This window comes from Drosophila teissieri, chromosome 3R (assembly GCF_016746235.2).
Source record: "Drosophila teissieri strain GT53w chromosome 3R, Prin_Dtei_1.1, whole genome shotgun sequence".
Classification (NCBI taxonomy): Eukaryota; Metazoa; Arthropoda; class Insecta; order Diptera; family Drosophilidae; genus Drosophila; species Drosophila teissieri.
In genome coordinates this window covers 7,533,830-7,561,184 of record NC_053032.1, presented here as the reverse complement: position 1 = coordinate 7,561,184, position 27,355 = coordinate 7,533,830, and the positions used below count along the sequence as shown (strand labels likewise).

The 27,355-nt window shown below is 40.7% G+C and overlaps 4 protein-coding genes across 6 annotated transcripts in view; 1 reads left to right on the top strand and 3 right to left on the bottom strand.

Moving 5' to 3' along the window:
• The window catches only part of LOC122620553, a 50,113-nt gene extending 44,183 nt beyond the window's left edge, over positions 1 to 5,930 (bottom strand). Inside the window, exon 1 of the mRNA XM_043798068.1 lies at positions 4,606 to 5,930. Coding sequence (XP_043654003.1) covers positions 4,606 to 5,636 — 1,031 coding nt within the window. The 5' untranslated portion in view covers positions 5,637 to 5,930. The remainder of the gene's footprint in view (positions 1 to 4,605) is intronic.
• Positions 5,931 to 16,750: 10,820 nt separating this feature from the next.
• Positions 16,751 to 17,215, bottom strand: LOC122621845. The gene is made up of 2 exons (XM_043799835.1): positions 17,098 to 17,215; positions 16,751 to 17,045 (listed from the first exon to the last, which is right to left on the bottom strand). Exons 1-2 carry the CDS (start codon positions 17,107 to 17,109, stop codon positions 16,773 to 16,775), a joined length of 285 nt encoding a protein of 94 aa, XP_043655770.1. The 5' UTR covers positions 17,110 to 17,215; the 3' UTR covers positions 16,751 to 16,772.
• A 5,535-nt stretch (positions 17,216 to 22,750) lies between these two features.
• LOC122618786 (protein unc-45 homolog B) lies at positions 22,751 to 26,206 on the bottom strand. Of its 3 annotated transcripts, XM_043795349.1 has the most exons (4): positions 26,188 to 26,206; positions 25,907 to 26,027; positions 24,548 to 25,840; positions 22,751 to 24,475 (listed from the first exon to the last, which is right to left on the bottom strand). In XM_043795349.1, exons 3-4 carry the CDS (start codon positions 25,824 to 25,826, stop codon positions 22,911 to 22,913), a joined length of 2,844 nt encoding a protein of 947 aa, XP_043651284.1. In that variant the 5' UTR covers positions 25,827 to 25,840; positions 25,907 to 26,027; positions 26,188 to 26,206; the 3' UTR covers positions 22,751 to 22,910. The 3 variants fall into 3 exon arrangements, with proteins under 3 accessions (XP_043651284.1, XP_043651285.1, XP_043651283.1); XM_043795350.1 differs by lacking the exon at positions 26,188 to 26,206 and having other exon boundaries at positions 25,898 to 26,118; XM_043795348.1 differs by lacking the exon at positions 26,188 to 26,206 and having other exon boundaries at positions 25,907 to 26,118.
• A 182-nt stretch (positions 26,207 to 26,388) lies between these two features.
• Positions 26,389 to 27,319, top strand: LOC122618787 (dnaJ homolog subfamily C member 30, mitochondrial). The gene has a single exon (XM_043795351.1). It carries the CDS (start codon positions 26,512 to 26,514, stop codon positions 27,205 to 27,207), a length of 696 nt encoding a protein of 231 aa, XP_043651286.1. The 5' UTR covers positions 26,389 to 26,511; the 3' UTR covers positions 27,208 to 27,319.
• The last annotated feature ends 36 nt before the right edge of the window (positions 27,320 to 27,355 follow it).

Genomic DNA, 27,355 nt, shown 5'->3' with positions numbered 1-27,355 from the left:
CCAACAAAAATTCGAATTTTAAAAAAGCAATTTGACATTGAAAATGCTGCAAAAGCCTTTAAGAGATTAGCCAAGAAAGTGAATCACCCCGAGTTATCCTATTGCATAAATGACAAGTTAGTTGCTTAAGTCATTCGTATTTGTGTGACAGTGTTTGGCCTAAAGTCAACACAATAATTTAACAGACGGACTCAACAATCCCCGTTTCAGCATTATGTAAATCGAAAAAAAAAAACAGTTTGCTTGTCGCATTTGGTTGCCCCTTGAGACTCTTCCTACAATACTTGATCTATTTTTAGGCCCACAGCTCACATAAATCTCCGATCTGCGCCACAAATATTGACTGACGAATTTCGTATTTGTATTTACTTTGCCAAAAAATCACTAAGCGAAAAGAAGAAGCAGTCATCTCATAAGTCAAATACGGAAGATCGTCATTGGTTCTATCTAAGCATTTATTTCTTTTAATTAGGCACCATATTTGCCGATGATTTCGGCGCTGGTTATGAGCTCAATGATGAGCAGTCAAAGTGAATGCTGAGCAACAAGTTTATTATCTAGCAGCAGGGCAATGTGACTGGCAAAACAGCAATCAGAAGGAAACTTCAGCCCTCACCTCCGGCACGGAAAATAGTGAGCAATTATGGTTAGATATCTCCCGATTGGCTGATGAGGAGCAATTAGTGGCATTTGTTTATCGAATCTCGATCCAAGTGGCAAACATCAATGGCTAAGTGACAAATTTATGGGCTCCTTAATGGCGTCATTAAGAATTTGCATGCAAAAACGGAGCCTTGGCAAGTGCTGTTATATTATTGGTTCTGTCCATGATATTTATGAACATTATAACAAGGTTTTAAGATATTGCATTTACTCGTTGTGTATTTAAATAGTTTATAATCTTTATTTGCAGGTTTTAAATGTTTTGAGATACGTTTTATCATGTGTTCAGACGAAAACGAATATATTTAAAGACCTACAATTTTGGGCTCCGTTTATATCTTGTGTAAATGAATCAAGAGTGTTAATTTTATATTTAGGATTTTATTATCTAAGGCGATATGAGTGCAGTGCTCAAAAACATGTAATCTAAGTGCACACCACATGAGTCAGGCACTTGAGATCGTGCCCCAAATTAGTCCCTTAGTGGGGGACTATTTAATTAGGCCTCTGCGTAGGCCATTTACGTTAAGATGCGATTCTCATGTCACCTACTTAAACCGAAGAAATTTCTAAATAAAATCAGTTTCTTACAAAAACTCAATGAGGAAAGTCTTATTATTTTGACTCTCTTTCATCATGTGAGAAATGGGTTCAGACAGTTCAGATAGTAATCGACTAATTGAAAATTTCTAATGAATTACAAATACTAAAAAAGTACAAAACTATTCTTGATATAAAACTTTTCAGTTTCATTACTATCAACGCCAATTTCCGATCAAAATTACAGTTTAATTTGTAAATACCTTCATGCATGCAAACACCATTTGTAAAGCCATCTTAATTTCGAATGCAAATACATTTTGGTAAATTCTCATAATATGCATAAAGCGGAAGTTTGGCACTATCGGGCAGACATCAAACCGCGCCACTCATCCCAAAAAACTTTCGCACGCCGAAAGCAAAAACATCATATCTTCAGCAACACCCCATCAAAGAGTTACAAAAACAGAGACATAAAAAACACTTTCAAACGCTCGCATCTCGGACACCTACACGTCGGCCATCCCCACACAGCATCCAAAAAAAGGAAAAAAACAAGCACCAACTAATGCCTCATGAAAAGCAAAAGTGTACAAGGGAATGACACATTGTAAAAAGACCAAGAGGTGAGCCAAATGTACCAAAAACTATGTAAATAAATTTGCCTAGGCGAAATAAAAACTTTTACTTGTATTGTTTCTTGTGGTGTTAGAGAAGCTGTCGAAGCCGAAATATTTGCGCATCATGCAATTTGATTTACAAGGTAGATGTGAGTTGTGTTTTCGAGTGCGATATCAATCGAAGTTCCACTCAAGCCTGCTATGACAACAGACGTAATAGAGAAAACTCCGAAAGCATTGCTTACACAAAAAATTCCAATTGATAAAAACAACTTGCAGTGCGTTGAACTAATCAAGTTCGTTGCCTAAGTCTTTTGATTGATTGTACACATTTCCGTTGAATGCCCCTGGGAGTCTTATCAACATTTCTGCTTCACTCTGCTGCCACTTTTCTTTCGCTTTTGATACACTTTGCATGTCTGCTCCTGCCGATTGAAATGTTTGCCATTTTTCAGCGGCGGCTATGTGGAGTACCTACCAACCATTGGGGCAGATAGTTGCGGCCATGGAGTGGGCGGCGCTTAGTCAAAGTAAAAGGCTTTTAATAAACATATTTGCGTGTGCTTATGCAATAAAAACCGCAAATGAAACTGAGACTGATATTTGTACATCAAAAACCGTTTAGGCGTTACGCGAAATTTGAAAGTAAATTCAAATTATTTCCCACTTGGAAAAAAAATAATAATCAGCCTATTACTTAAATATTAATATAAAAAAAATGTTCGCTTACTGAGGGAAAAAAGTACATAAGTCAGCAAAAACTGTTTTCGTCCTGAGTTAGTTTTTTACATGTAGATTAAAAGGGCTTACAAGATCCGTTGAATAATAAATAAATAATAATATATTATATATATAAAGTCTATATTCTTGATCAAGATCACTAGTCAAATTAATCTAGTTCGTCTGTATGTTCGTATGAATGTGGAGATCTCGAAAACATTAAAAGTTTAAAATTTCTGATTAGGCATGCAGATTTAAGTGAAGATTAATGTTATGAAGAACGTTGCCACGCGCACTTAAACCCTTCAAAATTTTCACGCCTTTACTTTTGATATTTTTATACTTATTTTTACGTTATCAATCGACTTTTCAACTTCTATCGAAACCGCACGAAACTGTCACGCCTACAAATTTCAAAAATGTTTTGAAATTGCTGAAGATGTAAGTCAACTTAATTCCGAATGCAAATATATACTTCAAGTTATTTAAAAAAAAAAATTCAACTTTTACCTTGGAAATCCCACTATCTGAGTAACGGCAACTTGTCTATCACCTTCTAGCGTATGCCCAAATACGAATTGGTTATATCAAAAATCGAACTGACATGTCGTCCAATTGAAGTGTCCAATAGAGTACAATATCAATACAACTGTCTTGCTATTTATTTAGTATCCTGTTGAACTTAAACAATATTATAGTAAATAAAACCACACTCTTTCCCAGAACGAAACAAAACCTTACATTGCACTTACACTTTACACCTTACCTTATTTTTGATATTCCCATTAAAATAAAAAGCTTGGCTACTTTTACTAAGCTTAGGCTTTTCTCGGATATCGGTAAAGTGGAACAATTTAGCCATTTCTAACCAATGACACGCCCCTTCACCTCGACGTTTCTACATCTGTGCATGGTCATAAAAGTTAAACGATTGCCGCAGCTATTAAATATTTCAGACACATTTTGTGGGCAAAAATTGTAAGAGACTTGAAGCGAACAAAATAAACCGAAACCCTACCCAAATTTAGGCAAAAACCTAAAATGTCTTTTGGAAATGTTAAGCGCGAAATTGGCAAACTTTATGTGCCTGAATTTTGGAGTGCAATTTGCGTTTAATTTGGGGTCACACACATTTCGGGCGAACCCCGGGCAATGTACGTTATGTAAAACTGAATTTAACAATGTGCCAAGGGACGGTGCTGAGGGTAATCAATGTGAAGCAGTTTAAGTCTCCAGAGGCATTTTAATTGCCACAAAGCAACTTGCAACACTGCAACCTGCCTCGCGGCCAAGTTAAATGACACATGTGCCTGCCCCAGCCCTCTTTCTCTTTCTCCTACAATATTTTATCTCTCTCCCTCTCTGTCTCTGTTTAACTTGGCCTGCTTGTTGTTGCTGCGGCCGATGCTGTTGAAAAGACTTTCACTCTGGCCGAGCGCTATAGATGAAATGGCATTTGACTTCATTTTTGGTCAAAAATAAAACCGAACCATTAACTAATTAGCTTACATTTTGAACGATTTATTGAGCTCTAGAATTAAGCATAGCTCGTCTAACTTTAAATAAAATGCTCGCTTTGGAATTAGAGAACAAGAAGAGAGCAAGCAATCATTCATTTTAAAGGAGGGAATTTAATTCGCTGTTTCTAGCTTTATCCGAATATTGTGGGATACATTGTGATTTAGCTTAAATAATATTTAGAGAAACTAACCTTTAACAATATTTGAATTGTAGAATAACTGCAATATCATATTTAAAACCATTTTACTTTTGTTCTCAAGATTTGCCCAAAGTAATGTTTGCAAGAAGACGTATAAAGATAATATTTGAATCCCCGTTTCTGCACTTTGCTTTAATTATAATTTAATTATAACGAGCAGCGCGTATAGCAATATACGCTTAGCATACCCAAATCTATAATTGAAATAAATTATCTAGCATTTCAAATTAATAAATATACTAAAACATTAAATAGCATATTAGGCGTAGTACCCTCTTTTAAATTCTTGATATCCTCACTTTTCTTAATTATTTCTATTAAAATAACAATCTAATCACTCACCTTCTGGCCTGCCTGGGAATGGACTGCGTCCAGCACACGGGTGCCTTGTGGAGCTGGTGCATATTTCGGGAGGACTTGTAGGTGAGGTCGCCGCACTCCGTCTGCCAAACCTGGAGATTCCCTTCCGCCGGATAGAAGGTGTACAGGCTGTGGGTGGCCGACGCGATGACCGGCGAGGAGCCACCGCCCTCGACCACATCGACCACGCCGGCTGCCACGAGTGGAGATAGGGTGGCACTAGAAATCGGCTGGACGAGTAGAGCCTGTCCGGCTGCCGGGGCCCCGGCTGTAGTGCCTCCGCCCGGCGACTTGTAGTTGAGCATGCGGGTGGTGGTGGCACCGGCATTGCTGCTGCTTATATTGCCATTTCCATCGTGTTTCAGGATTAAGCTACTGGGATCGTAGCCATGGCGATTGTGCCGCGAAATGGCGTCCACCGAATGGGATCTAATTCCGTTTCGAGGGGGATTCATGTGGAGCCGGCGTCCGCGCCGGTAGTTTGCAGTTCCAGTTCCAGTTCCGGTTCCCAAGCTATTTCCCAATCCCGAAGATCCCTGCTGCATCGACGCAGTTAACCGGTGATTGTGGACACTGGAGGCGGCACTGGGAACCAGAGGTTGTCGTTGTTTTTGGTACTGGAGGCGTGGCTGTTGTGGGGGTGCCTGGTGCCTTAGTTTCCCCTGATCCTTGGCAAAAAACTCCCGCCTCTGCAACTGGGGGGCGGCCAAAGTGAGTACGCCCCTGACATTTCCGGAGTTCACCATTGAAGGGCTGGATGCAGTAGCTCCGGATGTCGTCTTGGTTGCGCCCCCAGTGGCCGCCGAACTAAGCTGCGCCAGCTTACTGGCATTGTTGTTACTGGCCGTAATGGCTGCATTGCTGTTGTTGCAAGTGCTGGTGTTAGTGGTTCCACTTGTCTGATGCTCCGAATCGGTGGAAACCCGATCCGGATCACTTTCGAAACCTTCGTCCAGGGATCGAGTTGGACTCAGAATGGGCTTCGAGTGCTGCTGCTCCAGTTTCGTAGACATGGCTGCTGGCCACTAAGGGGTATTATTTGTTGTTGTTTCTTTTGTGTTTTTATTATTTTTTCTACAGCTTTAGCGCGGGTATTGGGTATCGTTACACTTGCTGCACATATGCACCTTATTTCTCTCTTTCTCTGCCGCCTGCCATGCACACTGGTTTTTCACATTTAATTTCGCTTGGCTTTCAGCTCGTTCACTTCGCGAAAAGTCGCGCCAAAGTTTCAGTTGGTTTGGATTTTGGTTTTGGATCGAGTAAAATATCTTTATTGCGTTATGCACGTCTGTCTCGCACGAGAGCTTTTTATCGACTGTGGAGTGCGAGGCGGTAACTGAATTAACTTCGTTCGCGCTGTTATCGCCATGTTAAGTTACATTCGTTAACATTTACCAATGGAAGAGCAAAAGCTTCGATCGACACTTGTTGCGCTGCACCTGCTACATTTAGAGAGTGCCAGTGAGCAAAACATAGCTCAGCTGTTTGCCAAATGTTATTCGCGAAATCACAATCATTACAATGTAAAATGAAAAAAAGCAGGAAGTGCCGCGATATCTTCCTATTAATGTTTTTTCCTATTCCCGTTTTTTCTTCAAGGAAATGTTAAAATGTATAATGTGTTTTTAAACCTTTATGATTGATTATCAGTAAGCTGTTGTTTTAGTTAATGCAATTGTTAAAAAATATTTAATTGCCATTACACATTTGTTATCTCCGAAAAATAACTCTATATTCGCCCGATAGTCAATTTAACATGGAGCTTAACATTTAAAGGTTTGCCGTCTGTTTTGGAAGCGACTGTGGTTTAGTTTCTTCCAAACTCTCTCATGCCGTGGGATTTATCAATGAAAATACCAACTCCAAAGCAAAAACAACAACAACAACAACCGGCACAAAACCCGCAACAGTAAGCTGAGAAAGGGAGCGAAAAAAAAACAAAGAGAGGGCTTGAAAAGCTCGCTGTGCTGAGAGCAAAAGACCAAGGAGCTTTTGACACCTGCTGCACCTGCACAACAACTGCAAAGAAATTGTGGGGAGAGTGACGATAGGAAGTATTTTGTTTATTTTGTTGTTTTGATTTCATTGAATTTATTATATTTACTTATTATTTATTATTTGTATAGTTTTTGCAAAGAAGGTCCTAAACAAAGCCATGTCTGATCCATACTCTTACATACATATGTAAAAATTCTTCATCAACCTGTATGGACAATTGGAAACACTTCCTGTTCAATATATTTCAAAAACAAGCACTAGGAGTCAATTATTATTATCCCTATGATAATATGTAGTAAAAATACCAGAGTACCAAATCCTTCCGCAATCCTCATCCAATTCATAGGCACCAGACTTAATTGTTTCGTAATCCTGCTCTTGCTTTTCTTTTAAATTTTCGGTAACGCTCAACGATCGTAATTTTTGTTTCTGTTCTCAGCCGTCATTGCATTGATTTTCGCTTTTCACTTTATGCTCCCATTTAGGAGATTATTCACTCTCGGCAGCGATTTGATTTTGATCCGAGCTTTATGATAGTTTCGCTAGATGCTGGAGTTGCATGTAGCTGCTGTTAGTGTGGCTCTTGTTGCTGCTGTTAAAGTTATAACTGCAATTTAATTATATGAATTTTATAGTTTGAACACCATAAAAATGTCGGTCTTAATTGCGTTTCGGCAGTAACTGCGATTCCGCCACAGACGCCGGGTCTTGTGCCTTGTTATCGGTTTACGTGACGGTATTTTGATTTTTATTATAAGAGATCCCCGTCTCCGACTGCCACTCGGAGGTGACCCAAAGGTTTGGGCCGCTCCGGTTGTTGGTCCACCATTACCGTTATGGTTAAGCAACGAGCTCCGATTCCCAAACACTCCATAATGCTCAGCCTGCGTTCATATAACCCGGTGGGTGGAGCGGCCAAAGTTGGCGGTGGTGTTTGCGGTTGGCTTGTGGCGGGTTCATATGGGTTCAAGACTCAGGCGCAGCCATAAACACGCTGTAAAGTCAACAACTACTTGGACTCGGGGGCAATCAATCAATCAAAGTGCAGTTAGAGTTGTTCTCGGACGTAGAACAACAACGAAGGCTAAACCCATAAGCATCCAAAATAGTGTAAATATATGGTTTTCACACGGGAGTTGCCTTAGATTAAATATGGCCACGAAGTGGTCGACTTGTAAATATGTACTTTACCTCCTGAACTTGACTATGGACAAAATCGTTGCAGGACAAAATGTTAAATATCACATCTAAGATAAAGTATTAATAGAAACATAATATTAGAAAGTGACTCTTAATGTTGAATTACTTTTATCTTTAATAAACCATTTGAGTAATCCTACAATATAAAATATACATTTTTGTGCAGCATTTTTGTGAAATTTGTAGGACCAGTTAATTTGTAACTCCTCTCAGTCAGGCCGAAGCCCACCCATTATAGCCCACATATCGATCAAGTGCCCATTCAATTGACTCATCTATCATCTGCTCACATGTGTACTAACGTACCGTCGACCATCCAACATCCAATGGCTGGATTCCACCCAAACATCAATTGGCGGCAATAAACAACCGTAAAATGTTTACTGCCAGCCCGAGAAAAACCCACAAAATGCTGTCTTCCCATTCCAGACAATTTCATCTGATGGGCGGCAACGAACTCGCCACAAGAAGAGTTAGTGCTGTGTATGGGGATGGGGCAGGGAAGGGGATGGGGTGGGGTGGGGTGGGGTGGTGCAGTGAGGGGGTGGTAGTCTCAGCACCAGTTTAATTACAACCTTACCAGTTATGACAGACGTCGGACCGCCTTCCTCCCGATCCTCCCAGAAGCAACGGCCACAACGACAACAGCAGCATATGTCACATAATTTCCACAATTAAAACTTATATTGAAGCTAAGCGGCAGTCAGCTGATGCAGTTGTTGGTCGAGGGGGGCCGGGGCAGGTGCAACAGGCCCCGTAGCCACACGCATGCGTAAAACGGTTGTTGTTGCTGCTGCTGCTGAACAGCAGAACGGCAACAACATGCATGGATTTTGTATTGAAATCCACCACTCCCGTTCTTTGAAAATAGCGCATTAAAAGTTGGGCACCTTTTTATTCATTGTATTAGTATTCAGTATTACGCATTATGTATTTCAAAGAACGCATTTTTTAAAAACATGTTGTGTTAAGGTTCCAGTGCACCTCTGCTTTATAATGCTAGGATGACCAAATTTTTGTAACATGTTTAAATTTAATTAAACTCAAATTGTTTTAAAGTTTTATTAAAATGATCTCTCGAAGTTATATTCATTTATACATTTTCAAATTCGTTGAAGCACACTTTGGTGTGCTGCTATTTAACATGCAGGGTATCTAGAGAATACATCTGGGAATTGGCCCGTGAACTTATAATCTTTTAAATAGATCTGCTTTTCCAGTGCACCTGTACTTTGGCTTCAACACAGGCGACGTGGAGTGCAGGGACGTGCAGGCCAGACCAGCCGGTTCAGCGACAACGATAACAGCTACACAACTGGTGAGGATCAGAGGATGGAGCAGAGGAGGAGACTGAGGACGAGGCTGGCCACAACAAGGCGTGAATGCCGCTGGAGGAGCGTACTGAGAAGCAGAGGGAGGAACAAGGGGAGAGTTGAGGACCTGGCTGAAACGCAACTTGGAGGCTGACTACATAATTACCGTTTTGGCCATGGCCGCTTGCCATTGTAATTGATGTTATATTAGAACATCATTTACGCAATTGCCGCAGTTTGATGTTGTTGCTACTAGTAACTCATGTTGTATCTTGGTTTTGCAATGGAGATACTGCACCCTTATTTCTGCAGCCCGGGTTAGCGAATTTTATTTCCAATGTTTTTGGAGCTGTGTAAAGCCATAAACCCCTATGTAGTTTGCAGATTTTAAATGGTAGCTGAAATGGAAGCAGCTTCTGCCTATCTCCTATAATGTAGTATTATTTTATTCCACCTTATGTTCATCGCAAGTATCGTCCTTGTAAAAATTGTTTGTAATTCTTAGTTATTAGTGTTATCATTTTATTTTATTTTATGAACTATTTTCTTGTGTCGTTTTCTCCAAATCCACCTTTTTGAATCACTTATTATTAATTATATTAATAAATAATTACGCAATATTGAAATGGCATAATTCTAGACTAATAATACAATATAACTTTATATACGAATTATTAAAACGAAAAAAAATGTTCTTTCCTATTAATAATATATTTTTTATAAATAACTTGCTATTACACATTCGGTTTTCAACTGACTTTAATAGTCACCTTATCGGAGGAGTTCCGAAAACCAGAGAATCAACCTGACTGACAAGTTGAGATTGAGTTGGCATTGGGATACAATCCTGGATTACCTTGCCTTTGGCCATGGGAAGAAATGAACGACGAACCGCGGCTGTCATAAGTGGACGGCCTTCATCAAAATATAACGAAATATAAACCCTTGAGTAGGAACTTTCTGGAAAAAATTAAAACATCAGAAAATCCAATTAACTGTGTGCTCGGGTGAAAGTAAATGAAAACTCCAAATACTCGTAACATCCTATTTACCCATTTGACAAAACACTGTGCACGCAAAGAATTTCCCAATCAAAATCTGGACTAATCCACCTAAATGCCGTCCAACCTGTCTGTCTCCCAACCAACTCTCAAATGTGTTTTGGCCGAAAAAGGTTCAGCTAACGCAATGCCACCGCCCATAAAACCAAAAAAAAAGGAGCCAGAAACCAAAAAGCAAACGCAGAATGCAGAATGGAAAACGCAGCGCCATCGGGCCATGATTGCCAAACCAAATAGCCCGAAAATACTGAATCCAAGACAGAGACACAAAAAAATAACCAAAAGGAAAAACGGCACGAAACGAGGCAACATTTTTTACGCTTAAATGGCAGATTGTTAAAATAACAGAGGCGGCAACGGCACGCAAAATTGAACAACGGCATCGCCATTGCTCCCAGAACAAAGTGCGGCAAGCAGAGAGGGGGTTTCCCAGCCAGAGGAGATGGGGGAGAAGACGGTGGAGAGTCCGTCCCACCGAGAAGCGGACGCAAGACCAGACCATCCAACAGGTGCAAGCCAAGATTAACGCAAAATTAAAGCGGAAAAGTATGACGCGCGCCGAGGAAGCAAGGAGCAGTTGAAAAGGAGGTATTAGAACATTTTTGTTAACCCAATAGCGGGTACAGAGGTACAGGAGTGCCTCACTGTTCCATAGGAAACTTATTTAATATTAAGACCATAACACATCCTTGTTTATACAACTTATACTTTATAGTACAGCATACTATATATACAAAAAATTATCTTATATATATAATATTGTATATATGTATTTATATCCAAATGGCCAAAATAGTTTCTTCGATTTTAGTTCCAATGGTATTAAAGTTTTGTAATATGTTCCAGTAAGTACTTTATGTCTTGGATTGCTTAATTTAAGTTTCGTACAATTGACCTAGAACAGGTTGGTTTTTTTAACTGCAGTTCGAAATTTAAAAATCTTTGTTTTTTCGATGTCAAGTGGTCTGAATGATTGTCAAGGTGCCCCCTAATCCCAGCATTGCAGTCAGGAAATCTCGCCGTGTGGAGCCCAAGGGTTAAAGGCGGACTGCGGTTCCCCCAAATGGCTAACCGAATGCAATTGCTACCGACTCCAATCCCCTCGCCGCGGCAATGGAAGCGCCATGCCAGCAAATCAGACGCGGGCCACATGCGGCAACTGGGAAGTTGCAACCGGCAGCCAGCAACTTGCATCTTGCAACTGCTGCAAGTCGCGCTTCGCTTTTGACTATATCATTAGAAGCATCATTAGAATCACTTGCCAGCGACTTGGCTGCGGGCAACGCCTCGAGTGGATTTTTGCTGCTGCATAATAATTGTTGAGCTCACCTCATCGCGCGATAGCAGTGGCAAAGGCAGGCTGAATGCAGGCAGTTGCAGGTTGCCAGTGTTGCCGGTTGCCTGTTTCCAGTTGCCGTTTGCAGATTTTCATTTTTCGGTATGCGGCCTGTCGATTTTCAGTTGCTTTTTGCCTTTTACACTAGTTCCCTTCGCTGGGCATTACACTTTTGATTAGCGCTTTCCAAGAAAGCCAGGAAATTAGCGGCGAGCAAGAGTGAGAACTCCATAGTTTCTAGCTCTAAGGTTTAAATAAACGATAGAATTTGCTTTGAAATTATGATTGCTGCACTTAAAGGGTATTGGCAGGGAATATCAACATAGACGAGTGCCAAAGTAAAGGCCCCATGTTGAGAATATGGTAATATACATTTACCCAAAAGCATTGAATACCAATCAAATAATAATATATACAAAAATACAATACCAAAATTGTATCCTAACAAAAAAGTGAATACCACAATTAATATATCTTGTATAGATACATTGAAAGATTACTTTTTTAATCATGATTAAAACTGAGGCAGTTAAATAGCTTTTCATATAACTGATAAGATAGTTAAGGCAAGATATGCCTGGGTATTTTCAAGTCAGAAAACTCGCATATGGCGTGTAAACAATGTATCTTTTTAGTCACTTCCATTGTTTGGCCCTGGCTTCCGGGGCCATTCGCAGTATCATTTTAACACGTTCGAAATAAGTCTAAGACTTGCATTTATTGCTAAATATGCTGCGCTTTTCTTTTCTGATCTACATCGGCGTTTGCTCAGTTTTAAGCATCGCTAGAGATTTTTATACCCGTTACTCGTAGAGTAAAAGGGTATACTAGATTCGTTGAAAAGTATGTAACAGGCAGAAGGAAGCGTTTCCGACCATATAAAGTATATATATTCTTGATCAGGATCAATAGCCGAGTCGATCTGGCCATGTCCGTCTGTCCGTCCGTCTCTCCCTCTGTCCGTCTGTCCGTATGAACTTCGAGATCTCAGGGACTACAAAAGCTAAAAAGTTGAGATTAAAAATACAGACTCCAGAGACATAGACGCAGCGCAAGTTTGTCGATTCATGTTGCCACGCCCACTCTAACGCCCACAAACTCACACACTTTTGAAAAATGTTTTGATATTTTTTCATTTTGGTATTAGTCTTGTAAATTTCTATCGATTTGCCAAAAATCTATTTGCCACGCCCACTCTAGCGCCCACAAACCGCCAAAAACTGTCAGTGCTGAAGACTCCTTCGCACCTTCACTAGCTGAGTAACGGGTATCAGATAGTCTGGGAACCCGACTATAGCATTCTCTCTTGTTTTCTTTAGCATCAGCTTTAAACGGCACTGTGGGAACAGACGGTTCTCAAAGCCACACACATACCACAAATTGAGGCGCGTAGCTGTCATTTAGTTGAATGATCTAGGGCAATTGTCAACTGCTATAAACGACTTCTTTAAACGAATTCTAATACGCCAAACTTCAAACTAAGCATGGATACAGCGCATCAACAAATTCATTTTAAAATAGTTTACCTTATTAACTCTTGTTACGCAGCTAAAAACACAACGTTTTAACAACAAGTAACTTTCGTTTGGTAGATGTCCAATGTCAAAAGAGCTTGCTTTGTATGACTATGACTACATGTGTTAATTGAAGCTAAAAATATTATATTGCATTCAGGAAGGTATGTTAATTTGTATAAAACGATATTAAATTCTCCTAACAACCTGTATATCCTAGTCAAAAGTGTCTTGTTTTGGAAAACATACCCTAATCTTAACTTACTTCATTAATTGGCGGGGATGAGGTGGGTCTGGAAGCCGCATTCAAGAGCGACTTCCGAGCGCCAAGACTTGGGAGCAATGACTTTCCGCACAGCTGCAGATTTTCCTTCTGCGGCTTTGCTTATCGAGCGCCCAACCGCCAACGCATTTGACAACATTTGTTTCCTCATTACTCGTATACTTGGCAGGGATTTCACCAGCCGGAGCTGAATGTTAATTGCGCGATGCTGCGACGAGGCATCTTGGCGGCATCTCTCGTCGTGCCAAAAGAAAGTGAAATGGAGATGGAAATGGAAATGGGAAGCGTGGAAAGTCGACAAGAGGTGAAGATGTCTGCACAACCACCACAGGGTTCACAATCGGTCAGCTGGTGCTGATTTCGGTTGTCGGTTTTCCCGCTCTTCATCCATTTAGCCGCTCAGCCTATCTGCAGGAGTAGCCTTGGGGTCAACCGAATAATTTGGGCGGTCAACGAGTGTGGAAGAGTTGGACACGATCGTTATGTGACGGTAATGCTGATGAGCAGGAAGACGGGACACCAGTTTGCGGAAATCGGCGATGACAAATGTCCACAAATGCTTCCTCAGTCGGAGTGCACTTAAAATAAGCAACTGCAAAATAATAAGTTATAATAATAGAAAAATTGTAGCACTGACAGTTTTTTTTTAGTTTTTCACTTAGAATGTACGTAACAAAAACGATTTTTGAAAATGTAGAAAAATTAACAAGACTAACAAAAATGTATATAAAATATCAAAACCTCAAAGTATGGGCAGTTTTGGGCAGACGGACGGACAAACGAACATGGCCCGGTCGACTCCGCTATGATCCTGATCAAGAATATATGGTTGGAAACGCTTCCTTCTGCCAGTTACATACTTTTCAACAAATCTAGTATACCCTTTTACTCTACAAGTAACGCGTATAAAAATCCATAATGTCTTTAATAGGTTTATAAGGATTTCCTTTAATAATCTATACCTGAACTAACAACTTGTATTAAAAACATTTTTATGTTTAATCATAAATAAGCTTGGAAGACATATTTCCTTATTTCCAATTTTTAATGAAATTTATATTTGTTGTAATGTTTTTAAATCCTTTTGGACGGATGTTCATTAAAATAATATTTAAAAGCGAAAGGTGAAAAATCTTGCTAGTGTGCTTCTTCGAGTCTGCTTTTGAATAAGTGCTAATGCGAACAAGAAAGAGGCGTAACCACCGAAATAATAATAAAGTGCTAATAATTTCTGTGCAAACTTATGTGGCCCGACTCCAAATAAGCGATCCCTGGGCATAGCTGAGTATGAGTCCGCTAGGTGATCGCTGAAAGCCCAGCTGCAAATAAACAAGAAAGGCACGTTGCCTTGGGTGTCTAAAAACGGGTAGGTTTCTTTTTAATCATAATAATATGAAGTCTTTAAAATGCAAATAAAAAAAGATTGTATTTCGAAAATTTAGAATTTTAGAAAAAAAAGTGGTTCTTAAAACCACTACTATTTTGGCTCAAGTGGATGCAATTTCAATTATTTTTTTCCCAATGCTAATTGTTTGCCATATTCGCTCAAATTTGTTGTTTATCTGTTATTGTTTTTGTTTCACGTTTAAAGAGATTGGTTTGGGCATCTGACAGATACACGCGCGTAATTAAGATTGGAAACATAAACAATAAGACAAGTCTACGGCCAAATTGCCTCCCACCCTCCATTGATTTGTGGGACGAAGGTTGGCCAAAATAAATCAGCTAACAAGACCGACCGAACATCAAATAAACCAAACGCAAAATCAAATTTTTTCTTTATGATTTGGGCTGCTTGAATTGGCTGAGGGGGATATGTTAGCTTAGCTGCCTATAATAATTACGCATAAATATTTGATGCGATTTTTTTGGTATCAATTTGGTGTCAAGGCTAAGCGGAACCACTGTCATATATTGGGGATTTTGGTCGATGCGCTTTGATTGATTGATTGATCCGTCACGGGGGCCAAAACAAAACGATACGCGAAAGAAAAATGATGCCTTAATGGGCGTTTAATTTGCCCTTTGATCGTGTGCAGCTTTTTAATGCGATGATTTGCCACAAAATATGAAGAGAACGAACGGATAAATTTCTTATCTGAAATAAAATGAAGTTTATTTAAAAACGAGGGTGAACGCTATCGCCTGTTTTCTCGACTATAAGATACCTGTCATCGTAAAAATTTGCATGTTGTCAATATTCAATATTGTGGTTTGTGGCGTTAGAAAGAGCGGGTCAAAAACCAAGTATGAACGTTCAAAAACCAACTTGCACAGCGTGTGTGTCACTAATCACCACCCAATCATTTAATTATTGTCCACATGGACAGATTTTAAATTAATAAATGTACGATACAACAAAAAAAAAAAACTAGTTAGTTATGAACATATGTACATATGTATGTATGAATATACATACCTAGTTTTCGACAAACAGACGGACATGTCCAAATCAACTGGCTTAAGGAGCTGATCAAGAACATATGTACATATGTGCATATGTATATTCTATTTCTACATAGGGTCGAAAAAGCTTTCTTTGCATATTATAAGCAAAATTCGCTTGCAGTTTAGAACGCATTGGAAATTGTGGCAAGCCAGCCATGGAAGCAATTACCACGTGGAACCTCTTGCTCACCACTTTCGTTCCCTTCTCTCTACCAGTATTTGCTGGCGGAATTGCAGAGTAATTTGCAAACGCACCAATATCCAAGCCCAAGTCGCTGGTCAGCAATGACGACCTTAATTAGCGGGCAGAAGACGGCCGAAGAGGAATCAAAGCCAAGAACAACAGCAAATAATAGGCAAACGCACATGCTTGTTTGAGGGGGAGAGAGCTGGAGTGCGGTGGGGTGCGGTGGGGTAAGTGAAGCGTTCATCGAGTAGAAGGGCGCACCGCGAATTCTAGGAAACCAATTAAGGCGCCACTCGAAGTCACGTTGGTTTCAAGCCAATAGAAATCAAACGAATTCCAAATCAAGCCAAAACTTTGGTAAAAAAAAACAGACGAACATGTCTCAATCAAAAAAACGTATCCACACCAAAACTGAAATAAAATCCAATTTCGAGATGGAACCCTCACAGTACATTTGTTTAAATTTTGAAAATAATTATATAATCTGCCAGATTACAGACACATTTCAGTTTAGGTTTAAGGTTTTACTATTGTAATATTTTTGGCCTCATTTATTATGCACTTGATCAAAAAAATAAATGTTGTATAGCTTTAGTTTTTATAAGGTAAATAATATATTTACTCTTAAATATTCCATTAAAAATATTTTTTAAAAACGCATATATGTATGTATGAAAGCATATGGCATTTAATGAAATGTTCAGAATTTTTAAAATTTCATGTATGGTAATTACAGAACCTGTTTTCCATTTGACATGGGGTTTCTTACGCCAGTTACTTGTTTTAGTGTGTGTGAAGGAGTAACCCTAATTCGGCTTTTGGAACTTTAGATCTATGATATCATATTTAGAGACTCCAACAATTGGTGGGCCACCAGATTGTCCCTTGCTATAGGGACCTCCACCTGTATCGCCATTGTTCCCACCTTCAGTTTTCTGCTGAGGAAAGTGCAACTTTATTCCTTCATTGACAACGCCACCAATTAATCCCAAGAGTTTATCGATGTTTATCTCAGGTGCGTTGGAAACGGTTGGTTGAGCTGTAGTCCACTGGGTGGCCAAAAGGACACTAATTAAGAACTTATGCAAATAAAGATTAATATAAATAATATACATTCAAAATACTTCTTACCAGCAACTCCATTGCAAGTTGATTTCAAAATGAATTTATTATCACTTTTAAGTCGCATTTATAGATTCTTTAAAGAAACACGCAATGTACTTTGCTATCAACAACAATTTAAATAACAACAACAAGATTATGACAGGGCGTTTGTCAAATGAATTATCAAAAAAATTAAATTATATAAACTAACCGACGTAGTTGTGGAAACTTTTTAAAGAAAATCATGTATGGTCCTCTTAAGTCCCAAACAATCCCCCAAACCCAAATTCATACGCCACTGTATTTAATGCTATCAGTAATAATTTGCTGGCGACAACAAACAATGTCAGAGATGTCACCCCAAAGTTGATAACTGTGATTAAAAGCAATTGCATGGTAAAGGCCTTCGATCAGCAAATGGTTTTTGGCCCATTTCATTGGTATGGGTAGTAATAAGGGAACTCATTAATAAATACAAATAAAAATATATTTATTTTAAGATTTGCTGGACGTACAAAACATGTGTGATGATAACACACGCTGTCTTGTTCTATTTTAAACCTAATTAAGTTTTTCTTACTACTTTTCGTCTGTTTATGTAGGGTAGTTTACCACTGTGCCAAGGGGCTGGATGGACCCCTCTCATCAATTGAGATATTATGAAATCCACTGCACGCCCCGCTTTCCTCAGCGAGTGCGTGCGGTCCGCGTTCGCTAATAGAGACGCATTCATGTATGTACATATGTATGTACATACATCCTTCTGGCCCTCGCACTGAGCCCGACGGACCCGAGCTGCGAAGGGAACTGATCTGAGCAGAACTGAACTGGCATTGCATAGCATTTGCCTTGTTAATGATGTGCCGTGTGCGCTTTTAAATAAAGTGCCGCCCATTATAATGAGCCGAGCGCACCACGTCCCAGTCCACAACTTTGCCTTCTTCGCCGCCTGCCTTTACACAGGAATAAAAATTGCTTTGGTATGTGATCTTGTTAAAATGCTATACTTCAACTTTTCAAGTATACCCTTTATTTTTATGTTTGACGCGAACAATAGTACATAATATGTAAATATCAAGTTTTCAGAAGAATCATGTCGTATGCAGGTAAAGTGACAAATAATCGACAAATCGAATTAGGATGCTTCATTCAAATTTAAAGAAAATGTATTCATCGCAGTGCAGTTCTTACCAACCCCATTCAGCCATCGTCGTCGACATCCCAATCTTAACGTCATAAAGGAGCGGCACACAGCGTCCAAACCCCTTTCCTATTAATTTCTGGCCTACGCATTGGGCCCGATTCTGTTTGTTGGCCCTGTTCGGGTTCTAATGAGCGGCCCATAAAACGCGCCAAAGTTTGCACATAAAAAAGGTCGTCGCAGACCAATGCCAAGGCCCATATGAAAGTCATAATTAAGGCTGCGAAACTCGCTCGACTTCAGACAGCTATTAACGAAAGTAAAAAATGCATTTAAATATCAAAATTTCCAACAAACAAAACAAGCACTATCCTTTGCCTTACTGAAAATAATAAGCTATTAAAGATTTAATCGTGCTTCATTTCGGTAACTATAGTTTTTATAACTTGTACATTTATGTATAATAGCAAGTCGAACGAATGACATCTGTGATTTACTCTGGAAAATTTGGTCAACCATGTTTTTGGAAGCTGTCGAAAGAATTATCTGCAAAACTTAAATACCAATCTAAGAGAGCTGGAATTATAATAATTTATTTTTGTAGCGGACAATGTGCCTATCAAGCGTGAGCTCAGTGTACAATTTCAAATACATACATACATACACATATATTTAAACAAAAGTACTTATTTTATGTACAAATACCATAAATATTTTAAAAAGGATTCAACATGGGAATTCAATATTCGGGTAAGTGGGTCCGACTTGTGATATTACATATATATTACCAGCGACACAAAGCTCGAAGCAGTGACACATCACTATTTGAAATTTCCCACTTGAAATAAGGCGGCAAAGAAATATTATCGTTGTCAGCTGCTGTCTCAAGTCGCATCTTCAATAAAAAGCAAGCATTTACCGTGGTTTCCAATCCAAAAAGGAGGAAAATAAAATATTTTCCCTGTGAAAATGTGCAAATAGAAAGTTGCCTCTCTCGCCCGCCCAGTGCAACAAAACAATTAAGGCAAGGTGAGAGGACAGTGGAGTGAATGGGTGGGAATCTGAGGCAAAACTGCAAGCTCAGCGAAAAGAAAGCAAGTGGCGCAACCTTAATGACAGCGGGCAGAGCACAGTTTGGCCGATACTGGACCCCCCCACCGCCCATCACGGGATCTTCGAGTTCCATCCTCTTTTCTTGTGTGGTCGACAATTGTCATAACATAAACATTTGCATTCGGGCACTTGACCACAAATACACACAATCGCCAATCGCCTAATTATGGCCCTGCGCGGCTCTTCTTCTTCCAGCTCTTTGGCCCATTCAATTGATTCAAATGCCCGACAATCTTTTCAATTATTTCTTATCACCTACGGCAGGCACCAAGGCAAATGCACCTACACTGCCAGAAATGTTGTAGAGAATCCAATATTCTCTATATTCTTAAACTAGAAAGTGCCTTCAATAATGTGCATTTGTGTGTTTTGATTTTTTAGGTAAGTAGTATTTTAGGTAATCTTTTTTATATTTTTGACAAAAAGAGCTTCTTTCGAGTGCAATTTCATGGCTAGCTTGTTGCAAGTTTCCGACCAAGTTACTAATGGCATTCGATGATTCTTTTGGTTTTGTCTTCATTCGTCCTCCGCCCAGAGATGCTTAGCATATTCACATATTGGAGGATGGAACGAGTATCTTAACGATCCCGGCCAACGACATTCGATTGATATAAATTTTTAAGCAAACTTTCTGACTACCACCACAACTTCTCCTGGCTTTTTAAATTATTCGGCCGCTTGCTGCCTGTTTTTTAGCAGCGGTCACATTTTCGTATTACAGCAAATTTTTGCGTTTAGCAATCGATTTGAACGCTTTTCGGCGGATGACAGCAGTTTGATTAATTACCATGGCCAATGCGAAGGAAAATCGCTGTACGAGTTTGGTTTGGCGGTGCTTTGGCAAATTGTCCACAAGTTCCGGTGAAAAGGAAAAAACTACTTACAAATGTTTGGCTGGGGAAAGGGGATAAAAAGGCTCGACTAATTTGCTGTCCGGTAAAACCCAAAGCTTTAGACTGGGAAAGTTGACCGGTTGTGGGGCCATCATTTTACCATTTTTCAGGAATTTAATGCTTTTAGAAAAGCCTAACCATTCATTCACGTCGATTAAATAAATGCTAAGGAAATTACATGGTTAGTTTTCTCCTTAAAATCTTTTTAGAGTACTGATTGATGTGAATTTATAGTTCTATGGTTAGACTGTTCAAATTTATATTACATTTGTGTTATTTGGCTTTAAATAAGGTCAAATCACACCTAAGAAATATTTCGAATTATATATCACAATAGTTTTAGTGTACGCTTAACAATTTTTATTGTCACGATATTCACCATTTAATTCACACATTCATCTTTCAACTCCAAGTTCTGTCAGCTTGGAATCCAAATCCAAGTCTTCCAAAAGGGTAACAACTCCTGCTACCTGAGTTTACACCTGCACCAATCTGATGTCTTCATAACCGTAACCGTCTTACATCGATTCGATCGATCCGCCTAGCCACTTGCACTTTCAGCATCGTCATTCTACTCGCGGACAACTTTCATCTTTCATACCGTATCTTTTGCTGCCTGCACTTTCGTTCAATCGGTCAACGCAACTTGGCTGGCGGTGTATATGAATCTGTATTTTTGTGCCCCTGCATCAGTATCAGTACACTAACGAAACAAAATGAATTCAATTTGTGTATTAGTTGATGAATTAAAAGTAAAAGATCTATCTCTTGAGTAACTTTTATATCAATTGCGTATATATACATTTTTTGTTTGGAAATTAGGCAATGTCAAATCCAGGACTAAATCAATTAAAAGTCGGTTTATCGCATCGTTCGTTGTATTTCTTCCAGTGCAAATTTGTTGCGTTGCATTGCCTGGGGGCACCTTATGATGCCCGTCGATGGTAATTTGCATATTTTCCGCATGCGCAGACGACTTGAGTCGTCCAGTTTATTAAACAAAAATATTGACATGAAAATCGGCTTTCGATTTCCACGGGACAAATTGTGCGGCACCACTGTTGCACCACACTGAAACGCTCCGCGCCACCGAAACGAGATTAAATGGAAAGTGAAGTTGCACATACGTCGCCAATCAAATGGAGACCGATGAAGCTCTAAGCCAGAGCCTCCGATCCACAGTCTTAGCCAACTCTTTGCCACTTCGTCTGTGACTGTCGTCTGTGTAATTAGGACAAAATGTCTGATGTTGACCAATGCCGAAAAAGTAAATACAACTCGGTCCAGTTCGGTTTCGTTTTACGCACCGTAATGATCATTTAGCGGTGTTTGTTGGCCAGTTAGTCGTAGCGGCTTTAAGCCTATCAATCTGGCTGAAACTTTTACTTCGATTGGGAAAGTTCTTCCATGGCTTTGACCAAAGATGTCGCTATATGGAATTTAAACAAATATGGGTTGAGGGTTTTCGATTTTTCGTTGGGAAATGCAATTTCATCCAAACCGAAACTGAAAGTTTCCGCTTCTTGGGGATTAAGTCTGGGATTTTTTTTTTCATTATCGATTTCATAAATAGAAGAAGAGCTTCCATGCCGCGGAATTCGTTTTTCAAGCATTAGGTTGTTTCTTCCCGCAGTTTTAATCAACATCTTATACTAAACTCTTTAGCTTATAAAGTTCCTCATTACTTCACCTTCTACCAACTTTTTATTGATTTTTTGGTCGAAGTGTGCAAAGCAAATCGTTTTAAGAAAAGGATTGCGGACAAAATGCCGTTAAGTCTTGGTGGCTTCATTAGCAACCGAGCAACCGAAACACTCGCCCATTTCCCACTGCGCTGAGCAAAACTAAATTAAAGCAACAATTATTTATTTAATCATATTTCCTTGAGATTGAGCAATCAGCTGGAAGAGATGCGCGGCTCGGAATTCCCGGCTACCTGACACTGCAACACTGCAACATCAGAAGCATCTTCTGCAATTATTTGTGCATTAGAGGAAGTCAGCTACCTCTAGCTGGCGACTAATGTCAGTTTAAGTGTGGCAATGAATAGAAAACATACCAAGGTAGTGCGCCGGGAAAAATCGAGTCGGTGGGAAAACACTAGGCAGTTTGCATCCAGTTGCAGTCTGCGACCGGCGACTAGCAACTTGGTTGCTGGGCATGAAAGAATATTGGCATCAAAAATGTGCGCCAAGTCCTTAAAAGCCATAGGAACTGTAATGTCATGTGCGTCCAATTGATAGCCCCAAAAATGGCAATATAGGAAAAATTGAGAACTCTTTTGGCAATTCATAATCAACTCACATTGGACTACAGCAATTACGGTTGGATAATAAGGTAAAGTCGCGCTGCTAACCCACATAGACTCTGATTAGTCTGAATTACTGAGTGTTCCTAATTGCATTGCAGAACTCGTCCTATATAGTTTAATTATAAAGTAGTTTCAGCATTTCACGATCGGACAACCTTTAAACGTTGTAAAAGTCAAATCCCACCCACCAAAGAATGAAGCAAACTACCTCTTAAAACGAACTGTGTGAAATAAATTCGATCAATATTAATAAAACCATTAAGTACATTTGATTTTTAAAAAATATAAGTTAAGTTTTGCGATGACACTGTGAGTACATTAAAGAAAATGAAATGGTGGAGGAACAAAAGGCACTAAAGGACAGACTACAAACGAATGTCGCTTAATCTTCGATAATCTCTGAGATTTTAGCGTTTTCGGCAAACACATCGGGGATCTCTGCTTCGTCAGACCGCTCGATGATCCTATAACGCTCCGCCGCCGCTAGGCACTGGATGGCCACTTCCCGGGCTTTGGCACGCGTGTCATCTGGCAACTGCCCCAAACCGCTCAGCAGTTCCATAATGTCGGTATCAAACAGCTTTTTGGCGATCTCCTCGCCAGCATTGATCATGTTTAGAATAACCACAATGCCACGATGCTGGACTGCCGGACTGGGATTTGCAATCAGAGTGTGCAGAATGTCCAGCCAGCTGGCGATGGCCAAGATCTTCTCGCAGCATTTGACGGATACTGAAGTAATAATGGCCAGAGCTCCGGCACAAGCCGTGGCGGTCTCCTCGTCCTCATCCTCGCAGAGCAGTGCCAAGAACTTCACTCGGTCGTTATTGCCCTCGAACATTTTAATGACATCCTCACTCATAACGAGATTACACAGACATTGGGCAGCTGCACGGGTGAGGTAAAGATGGTCCTCCATCAGATAATACTCTATCTTGGAGACCCCCTGCTCCTTAATTATCCTTTGGCGCACGCTCTCGTTCATGCTGGCTAGATTGGTGAGTGCCATTAGCGACTCAAAGTTCTCAAGCGCTGTGCAGTCCTGTTCTAAAAGGTTCAACAAAGGACGGATTACATCAAGCGACCGCTGACCACTGAAAGATACTTCCGGATTAATGGTTATGCCAATCCTGGCCAACGCCTGGGTAGCATGGCGTTTTCCTTTCTCAGTGCCCTCAAGCGCCATACGAAGCAGCGCCTTAACGCCGCCTTCTTGGACTACTTTTCCCCGTAACTCTTTCAGTCCACAAACTGCATTCAAGACCCTTGCAATAAGCTCCTGCGAATTGTGGCTTTCCGTTTTGGCCAATGCACAAAGAGCAGTTGTAATGCCCTCATTTGCCAGCACTGTAATACGCTTATTGATGAAATCTACGTCGTCCAGCTCGTGCTCCTCCGGTATGTGTTGCTTAGCAAACTTAGCAAGTTCTATCATCTCCGGCAACATCTCCTGCTTCTCATACGCATTGCACAGATTTACAAAAGTGGTGACCACACCATAGAGGCAGGACTGGTTTCCAGCGCGGGCCAAATCCATTAGAGCGTGAATGGAAGCTGTATCCTCAATGAGCTTCTCCTTACATTCAGCATCCAGTGTTAAATAAGCCAGGCCATCGGCAGCCCAACGACGGATATCCTTATCCTTTCCAGGTTTTATCAGAAACCGACGACATGCCTCCGCTAGTTTTAGAGCAGCTCCATCGCCAAATGGTCGAATGGCCGCATCCTGACCACCATAGCTACCCAGCTTGCAAAGACCTACCAGGGCGCGTACTCGAATACCATCGTTCTTAGAGTGGTAGAGCCGCTTTAGGATGTCTACTCCCTGCTCGCACAGTGCCTTGGCCTTGTCCTTTTTAGAGGAAGCGGCGATTAGGCACTCACAGGCTACTCGCTGCTGCAGCTCATCGTCGGTCGTAGCCATTGCTAGAATCATCTGCAATATTCCTGTAACAAATTTATTTATTTAATATTAAATAAAATTTATTTATTATTTTTGAAATATATAATAGATCTTACCATCTCTGGCCACGACCTGATTGCCCACATCTAAAGGACCGTTGAGCAGGGCAGTTATCGCAACGGTAACCCGCACCTTGGATTCCATATCAGGCGCCAAAAGCTTGTCCTTAATGTATTCGTCGATCTGGTCCGTGAACCTTGCCTTAGCTTCATCGTAGTACATGTTCTCATATATGCGGGCCAGACAAACGGAAGCAATTGTGGATGATGAGCCGGTGATATTCATTGCACTCTCGTACTTATAATCCTCCAGTTCAGAGCACACATCCAGCAGACGGCACAGACCCCTGATCTCTACCAGGCGTTCAGCCCATTCCAAAGCCGTGTAGTGGACATTCCTGGTTATAAGCTCAATAACGGCATCCCTAGCTGCTCCAGAAATCGTGCGATCCGTGATACTATAAACTAGGCATGTAAGGAGAGTGTCAATTTCCCGGTTGTTTTTAGTGCACAGCTCCTTATCCGGCTTCGAATCGGATTTGTTCTTAAGCCCAGACAATGCGTTTAATATTGTTTGTAAGCAAAACTGGGCGGTGGACACATAGTCCTCGTGTTTCTGGTCGAGAACCCTCATGAACCACGGTACTCCCAGTTCTGTTAAAACGCCTTTTGTACGCTCCACGCTATTTTCGCAAAGCGCAGCCACTAAACGCACCATATTCACATAAATGTCCTGATCCTTTTCCACCTTGGTTAGAGAGGCTACTTTGGCGATGCAGTGTTCCTTGTAGAGTAGTTCAGCGCCAGTTTGCTCTTTGGCCAAAACTACAAGGTTATTGGCTGCGGCGCGTCGCTTATCGATGGGCGTGGCCAAATTAAAAGTAAGATCCATCATCTGCATGACTTTCGTGGAGGTCTTGGCATTGAGGGCTGAACGCTCTTCGACGACGACATGCAGCCTCTGGAGCATGGGCTGCACGGTTTTGTTGCCGGGATCTGCTTTAAACAAAGCAGTGGCGTCTCTGTAGGCCTCCTCGAACTTTTCCAGAGCCTCATACGCCTGAGCCCTACGGAACAGAGCCTTGGGATCGCCCGGAGCCGCTTTTAAAGATTCAGTGCAGTCGTCTACGGCGTTTTCATATTTTTCTAGCTTCAGATAGGCAGCAGCACGATTTTTATAGAAAACCGGCAGCTCCTTGTGCTTAGAACCCGACTTAATAGCATTTCCATAGTGCTGCACGGCCTCCTCCCAGCGGGAGGCTTTGAATGCCTCGTTGCCCTTATCTTTGTAGGTCCCCGCGTCGGAAACTTCCTCGCTGTTGATGGTGTTCGTCATGGTTACACAATTTTCTGTATAAAAAGACAAAAACTATAGCTGCAACTTCTTATTGATCACGAATGACTCACTAATCTGACCTTAATTTCGACCGCCAGAAACTTCTCGATCGCTCTCGAATACACACAGATACAGGCACAGACGGTTAGCGGGAAAATCAAGCACGATGTGTAAGAAAATTAAACCGGCTGCTGCCCTGTTCTATATATAAATACAAATTGAGAAGATTCAAACCAAAATAGTTGCAACAGTTGCCATTCGCAGCGAATCGGCCCAACAGCTGTCTGGAACAGTGGAATTGCATAGGTCTGGCTTTCTTCATTACAGCCGAAACAGCTGTCTTAAATACCCAAATTATTACCTCTGTAAAAGATGAAAAATGTTGTGTTATATATATGTGTGTGTACTTCTGTTAATTCTGTGAAAAACGTTTGTGACATAGTCGTTTAGTCAATAAATATTTTCTATATATCGATATAATATATTATTTTCTAGCTCTTTTTCTCTTCGCAGCTGATTTTTGCTTCACCCAGCCCCACTGGTTCGGCATATTATCGGTCTATCGATAACAACGCTGGCGAGGGTGAACAAGTTCAAGTTCAAGCAGCTGATTCGATTTGTTTTTAATTTTCATATGATATAACGAAACCAAAACAAGTGAAGCGGGCGAAAGGACACCTCCAAGATGTTTCAGCACAGCCCAATGTTGTGGCGACCTCTGCTTCTGCTGCGCGGTCTCCACCTGGGTCAACGCCACCAGATAAGCCACTACGACGCACTGGGAATCGGACGTCAGTGCACGCAGAACGAGATCAAGGCAGCTTACTATAAACTCTCGATGCTCTACCATCCGGACAGGAACCAAGGAAGTGAGAGCGCAGCCAAGAAGTTCCGGGAAATCAATCAGGCTTATGAGATTCTGGGAAACTATCGGCTGCGTCGTCTTTACGACAAGGGAATCGTGCATACGGCGGGAGCCCAATATACCCAAGATGTCCAGGATGTAGCGGAACCCGTAGTCGAGGACGATGCGGAAACTAAGTTTTACAAATCGCGTTTTCGGAAATCGCGTGTAGCGGACTCTGAGGGCCGTACGCCCATCTATGACTTCGACGAGTGGTCCCGAAATCACTACGGTAAATCATTTGACCGGAGACAGGCCGCCCAGGCCAAATATGACCGAATTAAGGTACAAAAGGAGACCAACAAGATGTCAGGTCAGACAGACATGGTCTTGCTGGCGTTTATCTTTGCCGGAATAGCCGTATACCTGATGTTCCTCGCCGAAAGCTCCTACGACACCCCCAAACGGAGAGCTGAGGAACGACACAGACGCGATCAAGAAGAGCGCGAGCAAAAAGTAGCCGGGAAGCAATCGTAGAGTTCTCTAGTCCTCAGCGTACATAGACTTAAGTTTAATGAATTAAATTCGAAAAAAATATATTTTTATGAATAAGAGATGTGTCCATTTCACTTTGGATGAATAAAAGCGGGACTCGAAAATAAAAACAATTAAAAGCTTTGTAATA

Bases quoted from the DNA above. Each gene is read 5' to 3' on its own strand.
- LOC122618787 (XM_043795351.1), top strand. From the start codon at position 26,512: ATGTTTCAGCACAGCCCAATGTTGTGGCGACCTCTGCTTCTGCTGCGC.
- LOC122618786 (XM_043795349.1), bottom strand. From the start codon at position 25,826: ATGACGAACACCATCAACAGCGAGGAAGTTTCCGACGCGGGGACCTAC. The intron at 24,476-24,547 runs GTAAGATCTATT...AATTTGTTACAG, and splicing joins TCAGGTCGTGGCCAGAGATG to GAATATTGCAGATGATTCTA.